We start from the raw sequence: 14,582 nt of genomic DNA on the forward strand, positions 1-14,582 counted from the left end.
CCATTCTCAAAACGTGTGCTCAGCTCAGCTTCACGGAAACACTGCACGGCAGGCAAGTGTGTAGAGATACTCCCGATATCACCACAACCGCCATGCACCCTAGATTGCCCCTACGGCAGGTGTGTGAGTAGCGCTCTTAAACATTCAAACCTTGATGCCTTTTAAATATTGTAAGGGATTAATCCTGTAAAATCCGTACTTATTGCCAATATTTAAATTATTTAATGTTTGATTGTAATTTTCCAATTATTAGCAAATCACAATCAAACATGTTAGGTATAATATTATTTTGGATCTTGAATTTAGGATTCTGAAAATATGATCCTAAATTCAAGTTTAGGAATTTATGCTCTTGCATAATAAATTAGGATCCTGAATTGGTTTCGGAATTTAAGATCTTGAATTTAGCATCTTGAATTCCGGTTTCGCAATTTAGAATCCTGAATTTAGGATTCTGAAAATAATATCCTGAATTCAGGTTCCGGAATTTATAATTCTGAATGTTTGTACCTTAATTAAATATAAATAATTTAGATTTCTGAATTTAGGATTCTGAAAATAATCCCCTGAATTAAGTAGTCTGTAACGGATGTGACGTCAGTCAGCATTTCCTGCCGCCATAATTGCCATTTTCTCCACCCACCAAGCCAGCAATCAGCTACCGCCGGTGGGGATGGAGCTATATAAGTGCCAGCCATGCCAGAATTGATTCATTCTTGTACATTGAGTGTTTAAGTGGTAACTCTGTCCAATTTTGATTTCATTGTTAAATATTGTAAAAATAAATACTGTGTGAAAACTCTGCATAACTTTTATTTGAGCTGTTTCAATTCCTAATTTAGTACAACAGTTCGAATTTAATACAACACAGTGTTGTATTAAATTCGATTCGATTAGGTACTAAATACTAATACCACATCAATTAACGAGGTAAGTGTAGAAGTCTACTATTATAATCGTGATCCCACAATTTCAGCAGCCAGCTTAGGCCAAAACACCCTGAGGTGGGACACGTATTACAGTAATAATTATTGTTGTATAATAACTAGTTGTCTTGGACCTTTGGTCGGACACTTGACCACAGCAGATGGTATCAATATCAGATGGTAGCTAGTAGGAACAAAATATATTATTAGGGGAGAGAAAATGAAACAAGTAACATTTAATTTGAAATTATTTTATTAGGCGTCTTATAACCTATTTATTTCTTAAATCAGTCCCAATGAATGATGTGACTTGAGAATATAATTACAATATGAACATTTACATAACATTTAAATATAGCTATTATAACTATAGTATCAATTGACAACATCCCGTGAACAGACTGATACAATCTTTTGAACTTTAAAAAGGGTACGTAACCAAGTCGTATTCGATAACTTCGACGTCGCCGTAGAAGCTATCGAATGCAACTTATCCTAGTAATCAACTGTAATAATATACCATTAAAAGTTCGTTAAATGTGATATGTCGTAAATACGGAGGTTTACAATTCTTATTCCATTACTTAACTGTTTTAAGTGTTCATACGAGAAATATTAAAACATTTATTTAAACGATTCGATAAACTCAGGCTTTAAATTAAAATATTGGAAATGTTGTCAACTCAATTCTTGTAAGCCCATTCACTTTGCGTTTACTTAAACAACAATATAAAAACCGAGTCGTCCTATCACTGCTATCATGATTCGATTGTTAATTATATAAAATTCATGATAAGTACGTTAAAAATTCATAGGGGTTCGATTACCGCACCTCGAATCTCGATTCCGGAGATTCGAGGTGCGAGAATCGCGCCCCGAACACGAAGCCGAGCTACGACAGTTAGGCAGTAGTATTTACATCGCGAGAGAATTACAACTAGGTTGTGGCGCTGGGCTTAACGCTAAGCATTTAAGTACGAGACCAACACTTCTATACGAAGCTCTTGAACGGTCACCGACGTCTACCACTTTCGACCACGGCAGCGAAGCCCAAGTGGTTAGCCGGCCAATGTAACATGGAAGATATCGATTCATACGACGTTACTTAGTCAGGTTATGTCAAGTCCATGTATAACTTGGCTTTGACATGAGCCTAAGCTATGAATCAATTTCTTTGATAATATATACAGTCGTAAGGGTGTATAAGGTCCCTAGTATGAGGTCCCATAGAATCATCGACCATTACAAATATAAATCCTAGCTACGAATTGTCATAATATAAAATTCTTTCAATAAAAAGTAGAATATAAAAGCAAAAACTTAAACGCTAGTAATTACAAAATATAGCTATACACAATTTCAACTAAAATTGATGATAATTGATAAGTTTAGACATCGTTGGGATAGAGCTCACGAACACACGGACAGACAGATACAGTCAAATGATATGGACGGCTATCTAATTCGTTATCGACATACGTAATATATCTAACACATTTATACTCATATTCAGAATCCAAATAAACGTGAAGCAACTACTTAATTAGATAAAAATATAAGATTCCTCTGTGGAATGCTATCCACGTTTCACAAGTACATATCAGAACAAAATTCTCATAATATTTATGTTCAATTCGCAGTAATGTTTCAGCGCCTACACTCATGCTTCAAATAGACTGAAACACAACTGTCCACTGAATTCAAATAATTATTACGTGAATTGCTCCAAAATAAAAAATATAACATGCTGTATTTGTAGAGATTGACGCGTCGAGATCATTGGCAGATGGAGTGATAAACTAAGTGATAACTGATAACAGGCACTTGTTATCAGTTCAAAACTTACATGTGATTTAAACCGCGTATATGGGTCATCAAATTATTAAAATAAATAACATTTTTAACTGACAAAATAATCAATGTCGCAATAATAAAATGCTTACAGTAAACCTTAAACATAAACTTAAAAATTACAATATTTACAAAAGTTTTGTCCTTAAACGAAAGTAGAGTCGTTCAAATGGCACTTACATCGACAGAGTATTAATATTAGAGGACCAACTCGACCATGCGTCCAACGTCTAACTCCATATTACTGCCGCATTCAGAGACATATTTTAATGGTGATTAAGCCTCAATTTAATGAAGAGTTTGACAGATTATGAGAATTAATTATTGTTTGGAGCTTATGTCAAATTCTTCATATGATTACAGTTTACTAATTTTATCATTCGTCTCTGAGTGCGGCAGTATAATATCTCATAAATCTCAATTTTAAATAGTAAAACCCCAAAAAGAGCTGATTGTTTTCACAAAAAAGCCTACATTGTATAATAAGCTAACGAGCTTAGTTGACAAAACAGAAAAATAATGGAAAAAATGTAGCGAAACACAAGGAATGTGTTACCAGCCTTTTAGTAAAACAAACACAAAATGTCCTCCCTGTTATATTAATTTCGTTTCCCGTTATTCAATATATTATAATACGTAATATTATGTTCCCGGTATAGCTCTTTTAGCTCAGACGTTATTCGATGACCAAAACAAAATGGCTGCTCGCAGGTAAATCATTCCTAGAAGCAGCAAATGAAAAAACATATCGAACCATCAAATGTACGAGTATGTATCAAAGTGAACGTATTTCGAGGAATAAAGTAATACATGATACTATAAAGTATGTTGGCATTAATTACAAAAATAACATAAAAACATTTTTAAAGATACAAAATGTATATTTTCCTTGATTAATTGGTATGTTATTACTTAAAAGAAAGTACATACCACACGTTTAAATTGCTGCGTATTTACTTACACGAGGTAAATCGGCAGCATGAATTTCTCTATAAACAGTATTAACAATAAACTCTATATTTGTCTCGCAGCAATAGATAACGGACCAAATAATGTATCGCCTATATATCCCGCGGCGCGTATCGCGCGGTGTTTGCGAAAATTTCTAAACAAATACAAATCGCCCGGAATACCAATAAAACCACGTATAATGCATATTTCACTACAACAATGCCCTCCAGAGTATTTAACCTGGTTATGTTTTCGCATCAAAATCTGCCGCTAATATAGATTGGGTCATGCTTACCTGTGCTGTATCCGCGCTGCATGTTACATAGCGCGTCGGAGCGGAAATTGACGAGTTTACAACCGAATATAATATCATCTTTATGAAGGTGCTGGCTCACTGGGAGCTTTCGCTTGTAATGTAATGTTACATACATGCATCCAAAGTTACACAGCCAACTACCATTATTATGTTTAAACTGTTATAATGAAAACACGCTTTTCCTATGAAATTTTACAGACAAGAGATTCGAGTATTACAAATTCTATAATAGTACAGCGCGACTGTAGCGCTGGAAGATAATGCAGTATCAAGTATGCAACAGAACAGAATAATTACATCACAGGCGAAAGCTGTTGGTGTGGAAGCACCTTAATACAAGAGTCTATTAAACGAATTGGAAAATAATTTCACTTAATATCTACTCCTTGGCTTTTCTTGGAAATTCTGGCTCCGACTAGAGGGGTCTTTGAGAACTACAAGTTTATGGAACAAGTGAGCATTCCGCGAATGTTTCTTAAACTTTTCCTTCCTTCCTGAAATAGACTTCCATTGAAATTATGAGTGCTCTAGTGATCCTAAGCCGAATACGGACTGCTATCTGCTATCTAAATGCTGGCTTCTCACGGCGCGTAATATCACGATCGAGCCACGCCGCGCCAGCTCGTGGCTCGTGCAACAGTGAGAAGCCATCTTAAGACGTTTTAATACGAACTATCCGCTACCCAGAAGCACAACTAGAAGCGTGGTGTGACACGAGGCTATCTCCTAATGTAATGGCCGTCTTCCGAGGTCCTGGTAGAGTCGCACCCCGTTTATTATTCCTTCAGAACAATATATACGGCGCGGAGACAATGCGATCCGCCCTGTCGTCTCACAATGGACGGGAATGCACTTTATAAAATTACATGACGAGAGCACATTCGATTAATGAACGTTTTCTGTTGCGCGTCTCGTGCGGATCCCCACAAAACCGGCGCTCGCTAATGTAAAAACTCATTTATACCATACAAAATACTATTTCACAACGATGTGAAGTAAAAACTAGCTAATTACTTCGGTATAACAAATGAATCATAAAGAGAAAACATTTTTTGAAAACTTATTTGTTTCGTTGTATGCTACGTTATGCTGTGCATTTCAATTAGTTAGTTTTTAGGGTAATAAAACATACATAAAGCAGATTATGTGTATCTGGGAGTTTATCTGGTGCAGGTAAGTATCGCACCGCGCACGTACTCTCCGGTCGGGTAACGACGCATTAACCGGTGATTTTTCACGACGATAACCGATTTATACGGCGATACCTGCTTTTCGTATCTAGAATTTTATTCGAAACGGAGATCAAGTTATTAACCTAGTTTTTTTCAGTAAAAAGTAAGTGATTAGAAGAAAAGTATGTTTAAGGAAAATATGAAATGACTTATAGCAGTAATATTAACTATGTTACTAAAGAACTTTTAGCTCCTTAACTAAAGTGAAATATAGTAATTAGTTTTAAACAGAATGAGTGCAGGGATATTTTATAAACATTTCCCTGAAGGACCTTGCGTACAATGGAATAAACGTTTAGTTGCATTATACTTATTTTATACAACATAGTTTAGAGAAAATGTTCATGAATATAAATAAGAAATTACTCGAGATGCTCCATAATTTCCGTGAAAAGCTTTTCATCTAATCAGTCACTTTACAGTTTTAATTAAAAACAGGGCCGTAATTAATTATTAAACAACTTGAAAATAAATATTAAGGTTCCTCGCGAGTGGCCGCGAACAGTTTTTATAGGGCGGGAAATATAAAGTGGGCGACAACACTTCGCTCTTTTGATGGACATTTTTATTGAAGCTACAAATACTGTTCGCAGCCTACATCATAAACGCGTTTATATCGTCGCGACTGTAAAACCTCGTACTTGTAAAAGTTTATGAAAAGACCTAGACTTATTTTTTAGGTTTCATTATTCGTGTAATGTCACGAGTCACGACGGACCTAAACTTTAGTTACGTGAACGCCGTAAACAATATTGTAAATTTGTAAATTGTAAGTAGGACCCGGAATAAACGGGAAGGGATACCACGGGCGGACATAACTCACATTTTTTCGCTACACATTATACGTGATTTTTATGGCGCGGAATATATTAGACGCGATATAATTTTATTCCATTTCTGCGTCCGAGAAGTGCATGCACTTATCTATGGAAATGTAGAGTAAAAGCTTTTCGAGTTTTTTGCTGCGAGCCGCGGGCTCACGGTTCCGACTTTATATCATCTCGAGCCGATTATATTAAACGATCATTGAAATCGGGATCTCCAAACCCTTTCGCATTAAAGTACAACCATAATTATTTAGTAGGGGGAGTGTGGAGCTTCCCAAACTTTTTGATGGTCCACAATCATCAAAAAGTTTGGGAAGCTCTGCTTTTCATGTTATTACTACAAATAAATTCCAGGAATAATTTACAGTAATTTAAATTCGGAATCAACACACATTTTACAGACTAATTGCAAACATATTTCGTTGTTTAAAATATGGCGTTTAGTAGCAACATTACGAACAAAATATCAGATTCAGACCAAACAAAATGGTGAATTCGGATTCGAAAGCACATCCGAAATGGATATTTTTCGATAGAAAAATGTCGAGTAAAACATACATTACTCGCTCCATTTTTCAATAAAACATTTAAAGTACAAAACGTACGTTTGTGATAAAAATCACGCGACATTCTTTAGGCCCGTGCTACCGCCTAGCGCGCCTGCGGGCTCGGCGCGGTACCGCGTACCACCTAACATCGACATCGGCGTCACGATCACAACCTAAGCCTTACGCGAAGCTTCGTAAATATCATCTCAGGACAAATATTGTCAACAATCAGTAAATTCGTTTAATATAATACAAATGCGACTTATCACCTATATAATACAGTCCACGGCAGTGGATTAAGTAGCTCGTTTGAACGGAGCACCTGCGCTCGGCGAGCGATGTGAGGGTCCTCGTCCACTAGGACCGCACCGGGCGCCCGTGGCCGATCGGAAAGCGTCCAATTTGGACGCCGCGCGCCGACCTGACGAACGAGAGCGACTCACCGGTTCCATATTTTGTACGAGTGATGTCCTAGTGGAGGAGAACCCTTAGTGTTTCGTGGAAGTGCTCAGTAACTCGAGGCGCGCCTCGTTGAATACATATTGATCGTTAAATTTACCCAGCTTATTCGATACCATATCGAGTACCCATTTCCACGACTTCAATTCACTTAGCGGGCTTACGTATGTAAAACTCAATCGTCGTACGCACCGGGCGTCGCGCACGCGAATGCGCCGCACACGGCGTCCGCGTGCGGGGGACTTTTACATTGACAGATGGGATTTGTGATGCAGTGTCAACAGTGTGCGTTACAGTTCTACGTTCGGTGTAAGCGTTTTTTCGCTGCGTTTTTAAAACGAAATTGTGGCACGACTTTGACGTGAAAAAGCCACGACCGACGAGCGGAGAGCATTGCGTCGACGCAGCAGTGTTTGCGTCAACACTGTCTCCTGGTGATGGGGTACCTAAACTATGATCTCGCGGATGACGCGGCGCGCGCGGGAATTGGGAGTGGAGTAGCCGGACTCGAGGGACTCGTCGTAGCTGAGCGACAGGTGCGGGGGCGGAGCGCCCTCCGCCTCGGCCTCGCCGCCGCCACCGTACGGCTCCGGTAGACCGCTCACCTCGTGGTACGGGGACTCTGTGGACATACGACACTGTTAATAATGAGATCCTGTTAGGCAAGAAACTGTTAGCTAAATAAACGCAATTGAATGGGATTGTACTGTTTTCATGTGAAATCGGTTATACTGATAGTATTGATTATAACTCTAGTTATACTGTAAGCGTGGGACAGTTCGAAATTCGTGCAAATTATAACGAGGCCACAGTTGTTTATCTTAACAAAGTGAATTAAATTGTATATTTAATATATAACATAATATTATTATTGTAAGTATGTAATTTTATGTATTGTATAGTATGTAGGTAATATGTATGTATTATATACTATATTTAATATATATTGTAATATTTATTGAATATAATATTTATAACATAATTAGTCAATCGTTGTCAAAAATGTTTATACTTTTGCACATCACCATTTTCCTAAGTTCTTCATCTCTTAAGACGTGTTAAAGGTTACCTGGAAGATATTGCTTTAAAGTAATAAGGCCGCCTTTGTGTGCAGTTCGATTAATTATATTATACCTATTTGTGTTTGTAATGTTATCAATATGTGCACAATGAAGTATATTTGTTTGTTTGTTTGAATATCTAGCCTCAGTCCTGTTCATTGTCAATAGACAAAGTTACGGGAGTCGAACCCGCAACCGCGAGCTGTATAATTGCTAGCTGTTAGCAACTAACAAGCTATAAATCAAATTAATAGCAGGCAACAGCTCGAGTTTTGTACCCAGCACGGTAATGTACGAATGTATTTGGAGCAGCTGCAGCCATTTGCCCGACAAACGGCCGCGCGAGCAACACAAACGTTTCCAGTTGACTCTATTTTTTCAGGGTTTTCGTTCGCTTTTTCAATTCGTTACCTGCCTCGTATAGCTTTCAATCAACCGGTTTATAGGTATCGTAACAGTCACAGCACTATGCTCGGAACGAGGGAAGTCACACATGCAAGTTTCGACTTTAAATATAAAGTTTTATTTAGCATCCATCCCGCCGTCCACGTCGTATAACATCGCAGAGATAGTTTAACCGTATTGCGTTCAACTCCTACACTTTTAACTCTATTCCGACCTCAACAAATAACGTGGTTAATAATTACGAAAATGAAACATCTAGAAGTTGAAGCGAAGCCTCAAAATTAGAACACAATAAAGTTCATATTTCACGTTGTAATCCAAACTCTAGCCTATCCAATTATCTGCACTTTCAATAGCTAGCTGCACCTTCGGGTGGCATACTTTTGTGTACGCCTGAAAACCTGGACTGGCGAGCGGCCAACGCCTTTCGTTATTTAAAACTGTATCGGATAGAATTTTATTGGACTCCAAGCGACAGCAACGTACGGGCGGGCGCTTCGCCTGTAATGAATCTAATGCAATACGCTAGAGCTTTTTCTAAACCACAAAACAGATTTCAGCGAGCGTATTTCAAGCGTGTGAGCTCGGAGACTATCGACACTAATATAAGCTGGGAAGTGGGAATACAATAGGTAGATTGTGCTCCGTACTTGGTACCATTGTGAACGGTTTTCCCAGACTGAGTGTAATTAATTATTATGTGTAATTAGTGCAATTTCGGTAAATATCTGCTAAAGTAGTAAATAATAATACTATTGAATTGCATTTGCCAATACACAGTAAGTTTCTCTATGTTAAACTCCCTTCATCATCATCATCAAACTTCCTTATTAGTAAAATATTTATTGTTAATGACATTGACGTGAAAAAGCAGTGAAATATTCCCATTTTTGTCTGATACGTTAGAAAAATCACTCGACAGAAAGATAACATCTTCGCTTACCGACTTATTAAATGTTTTATCACAAGTTATCATGTCCATAAACTTGAAAGGTTTACCCACATAAATACATCGGTAAAAGCGCCCGAGTCTCGGCTGAAAAATATGTAAAATGGCCTGAGGGCCCGCCACACGACTCCGAAGTCCACAATAAACCAGATATACGAGGCCAATCTGTGGCCCTGCCAATTGTACGTCCGCCATTATCTTCGCCGAAAACAAAGAACTGTGTCAATTAACTGGCCCATGTATTTTGGGTTGAGAGCCTAGAGTCGAAATAGCGAATTGAGGCACAAAACTCAATATAAAATGTCAAAATTCGTTATTTTGCTTGCCACAAAGCACATTAGAAGCAAATCAAATAAGTCGTCAGCACGCTTAGTACGGCCAAGCGTTTCTTTCTGTAGTAGAATAGACAAAGTGACAGATTGATAAAGGAACTTTAGCAGTTTTTCCCTAAAGTACTTCTTCGCTTCTGCATGCCAAACTGCAAGGCGGGGGCAAAAACGTGTATTTTTTATCGTACTCTTGTGACTCGAAATATAGAAAATCTATATTGTTGTTGCGGATATTAAAAATGAAAACTGTATTGCAGAAAATATAGTTTTATATCAGAAAATGCGTAAATATCTCCTTCATATATAAGTTCTCATCCAGTTGCAGTCTCCAAGGTAAATAAAGTACATTTTCGTCTCGTACGTAACTGTACCTAGCTCCTACATCGGGTTTTATTCCTATAGTTGCCTAACTAGTATTTATTTCAAATTCGTTCGCGCGTATCATCGAAAATACTAATACCTTGGTTCAAATTTCCAAATAAAATAGCTTTTGAATTTATACCTATTATATTTTGGATTTACGCATGACTTATTAGCAATAGAAATTGCAATACGTCTCAAATAATTCAATAGGAGTTTGAAGTACATATTTCAAGCGCAAGTTCAGGTTAGTGGTACTTCAATCGCCAGCACACGATTCGTGCAATGGTTATAGAGTCCACACTTAGTTTATATTCAATTAATAAACATTTTGGTTACCGAGTGATGTGGTTGCATGAGGCTGCGAACCGCAAAACAGCTGCTAAGAGATCTTGATAAATCGCTTTTCGTCGATTTTTCTCGGTTTGCAGCGTCGGTATACTAACGGCATTATTTAGGGTAAAGTGCCCTAGATCTTGACTTCTGTGATTAAGATAATATTCAGGTGATCGTTTTGTACCCCAGTCCCCAGCACTCTTCGCATCTAGAGAAGAATAATGTAAAAAAAACCCTTTTTAAATTCTTATGTACTCACCGATATGCTGGTCGATCCTCTTCTTGGGCTTGTGCACGGAAGCGTAGGGGTCGGAGCAGTAGTCCTGGCGGGAGGGGGTCTGCGCGGCGCGGTACTCGGGCGCGTGCTGCCCGTGCGGCGCGTGCGGGTACGCCGCATACTCGTCCAGCGCGCCGTACCCGCCGTGCGCTATTGGGTCGTACCTACCAATATAAACGATACGTTAGTAAGGTAAATCAGCTGATTGACCATTGGCTAACGGGCCTGTTGTCACTTGATTGATAACTAGGTGGTTTTCCCTAGATAATTCAGTAGTTAAGATTCTACTTCCTCATACTGCCTCTACAACTTAGGCCATGGCCCATGACGGACAGTATGAACGTGTTTAGTAGTCGTTTGCGCGTAGTATAGATAGTTACGCAATCAGGAGGCATTACACGATTGTCATCTCAAGATATAATTCGTTCTAGGATCTAATTTACGTAAAAAAATCTTCAAGTCGCAGTTTGTTCTAATTTGTCAATGAGATAAATGACACTGAGGCTGGAACTCTATGTTTTATTCAAGGCGTGAAATGGCCTTCGGATTAAGATCTTGAAGGCTGTTAGACAGTCTAGCAGGCGGTTACATGGAATTTCAAAATTGCGATACAAAAGTAAACTCTATCACAATAACATAAGGTCGTAATCTAACTTGGAATCTCTGCACGACATCGGTACGGTTCTATTGAAATCAACATCAATAGCATCTCAGCAACTTAATTATAGCTCAGTCCAGGAATTTCCAGGAAAATGTAATTGAAAATAAGACGAAAAATATATTACACGTCCGGCGAATTTCTTTTTAAAGTGTTCTCAACTCAACAGGATCTCTACAGCGTGTAACGAAACTAAGTGATATTAATACTTTAGAGTGAGTATGTGTTCCTTGTAGAGAGTTCACTGTGAAAGTGGCAGCGCCGAAAGATCAATTTTCTCTTTCACTTTTGTATGGGCAAGTGCCCCAGCGTCACGAGGATCCCCGAAAGTTAAAAAAATAGTCTTTCAGCGCTGCTACTTTCAAACAAAACAAACAAAATATTATAATGGCCAATTTTCGAAGTGATTTTAACCAAAAAAATAGCAACGAGTCGATGTAATAGCAAGATAATATATAGCAAGATAATAAGCTAGATTAAGAGGATTCCACACCGCCATTTTTTCCATACAAACGTTGTCCCCTGTTTCCTCCCTGGATAATGCTAGTATTGTTATAATTTTTTTCCTGAATATCTACGGCCACTAATACAATGTCCCTATGTTTTCTTTTTTTTCATAATTTAATTATTAAATAAGATATGAACGTTCAAAAACCCAAAAAAATGGCCAGATTTTCCACTGTGTTCAAACGTCCAGAAAACAGATTTGGCTAGATTATACAAAAAAAGCAAAACATAGGAACACAGTTCAAGCCTTTTTTTAATCTTTATTGAAAAAAGTACTTAAATCGGTTAAGTTTTGGAGAAGGAATCAGGGGACAACGAATCGTTGATTTTCTGGATTTTCTGCAGTTGTCTCTATCGCGTTCTGCGGTATAGGCTTGAGGTAAGGGAGACAGCTATAGATATTACACGTACTTTTTTTTCATTTCTCTAGCCGCTGTGGTATCCTCTTAAGTGACAAGATGGATACTCCATTAGTACACATTAGCGGCGTCCAAATGCAACTGCGGTGTTCGTTACATACACGACTAAATAATATAGTAGTCTATATCAATTACAATTATTTCATTTGTGTCTCATTTGTAATTTCATCCTAAACCTACTTCTCTCTGTAATAAACGCAGTGTGGGAAAGAGACAAACAGCGATAGGTACATGGAAAATTTTCTTTCTGTCCTATCACTCCTACGACCGGACTACAGTAATCGACAGAAATTGAGTAAGTTATGTTCTCAATTTCATGCAATTAGGTGTCACTTGGACATTTTTGACAAAGTTAATATACCTAGCGGAATAGAGAAACAAAGGCCTGAGCAAGAGAGATGTCACTATCAGTAACACTGCGTGGTAAAAAGCGACGTGTGATACATGACAGCAGCACTCTTTTTTTGACGTCCAGTCGGCACGTGCCGCACGTTGACAATTTAATCTCATAGAATTCATGTTCAATCATACTTGTGTAAGTGTATACACATATTTTTCACACAGATGAAAACCAATGTTGGTTTCGTTTGACAGCTCGAGATTGTTGCCCTATTCCGATAGATATATTAACTTTATGAGTTAGCCTGAGGAACTTTCAATATGTCAATTTTTGAAATGGTACGAGTACTTCCAGATTTTACTGCCGTACTCATTGCATTGGATGCCAACATTCAATGAGCGGCTAATGTAAAAGCATTGGCTAGCTAATTTTACTACGAGTAGTTTTCTGCCGTCTGTGACATTAAAATGTTCTCGAAGCATCGAGAACATTTTAATGTACACAAATTATTATTAATTTACTAGCATAATAAGATAACGGAATACACAATATTCCGAAAGTTATGTTCAGATAAAATAATAATACCTCTAGTAATAATAATTGCTTTTTTAATAAACGACGACTGATATTTTTATGAAAAATTCCTGTATTTATTAAGAGAAAAAACCGGCCAAGTGCGTGTCGCGCAATACAGGGTCCCGTAGTAGGTACCGCTAGTTTTTGATAATTTTTGTATTTTCAATGAATGTACATTTATAACGTGTTTTACACTACTAACAACATCATCTCAGTTACGTTCAAAGGAATTTGAACGAAAAGTTCCTTTATACTTCGCCGAATACATTTTTTTAATTGATCGACTATAATTCAAAAACTTATGAAATCTTCTGAGCCGTGATAGTTTCCTTTTAAATTCAGCATATTTCCTACTCCCGTGAATTTTTTCACATTCCCAGAAGCAACCGTTTAGCTGGTAGAAGGGGGACACTAGACTCTAACGATTTTGTCCACTTTAAAACTGCACATTTCACAAATGGATCCCTAAATCGGAAAATGATAGCTATGAATACTCGTAATATTTAAAAAAAAACCTATCCAACTATACCCAACAGAGTCGGGTGGACATGACAAAAAATCATCCCCGCTTGATGTGTAGGGGAGGTACCATAACAAAAATATTACTTATATGTATACCATTTTGTCGGCATCATTAATATAGTGCATTGATGCCGAATTACAGCTTTGTAGGTCCCATAGTTTCTGAGCAAAACCACGGATAGACAGACGGACGGACAGACCGAAACTATAAGGGTTCCTTGTTGACTACGGAACGCTAAAAACGAAGAAAATCTTAGAATTCCAACTGAATAAAATTACAGTAACGTATTGAACGAATACTTTGTTTATATTTCAGAACGAACATATACCAACAGGTAACATATAAAATGATAAAGAATAGAAATAATGACATATTTTAGGGAGAAAATCATGGCGATCCCTTGCAGTTTGTCGCTATCGCTGTTTTATTGCTCCCTAGAAAAAAATTTCTATGAATGCCATGCTAACCCCGTTGCATATCTAAATCTGAGTCTCAATAATATTTACTATAGTAGCATTAATATGTTCTATTGCTACCGCTAAATGTTTGGATCATACGAAACGTTTGGATTAAATTGGATATACGTAAATAGAGTGGAATGGAACTGTCTCGTGAGTCGTGACCACTTGAGTAGGGCTTCCGAGTTGTGACCTGTGCTCTGTGTGTCAGGGCCGACTCTTGTCTTAAGTAATAGGTTCGTTTTAGTGCATATCCCGCTTACACACGATATGC

At 37.7% G+C, this 14,582-nt stretch overlaps 1 protein-coding gene across 1 annotated transcript in view; it reads right to left on the reverse strand.

Annotated features, from left to right (window-relative positions):
- Positions 1-4,438: 4,438 nt before the first annotated feature.
- LOC121739822 (hemicentin-2) overlaps positions 4,439-14,582 on the reverse strand; it is a 115,646-nt gene continuing 105,502 nt past the window's right edge. Inside the window, exons 13-14 of the mRNA XM_042132403.1 lie at positions 10,810-10,991; positions 4,439-7,732 (exon numbers count right to left, since the gene is read on the reverse strand). Of these exons, the coding sequence (XP_041988337.1) occupies positions 7,557-7,732; positions 10,810-10,991 (358 nt within the window). The 3' untranslated portion in view covers positions 4,439-7,556. The remainder of the gene's footprint in view (positions 7,733-10,809; positions 10,992-14,582) is intronic.

The sequence above is a fragment of the Aricia agestis genome, chromosome 2 (assembly GCF_905147365.1).
Source record: "Aricia agestis chromosome 2, ilAriAges1.1, whole genome shotgun sequence".
Classification (NCBI taxonomy): Eukaryota; Metazoa; Arthropoda; class Insecta; order Lepidoptera; family Lycaenidae; genus Aricia; species Aricia agestis.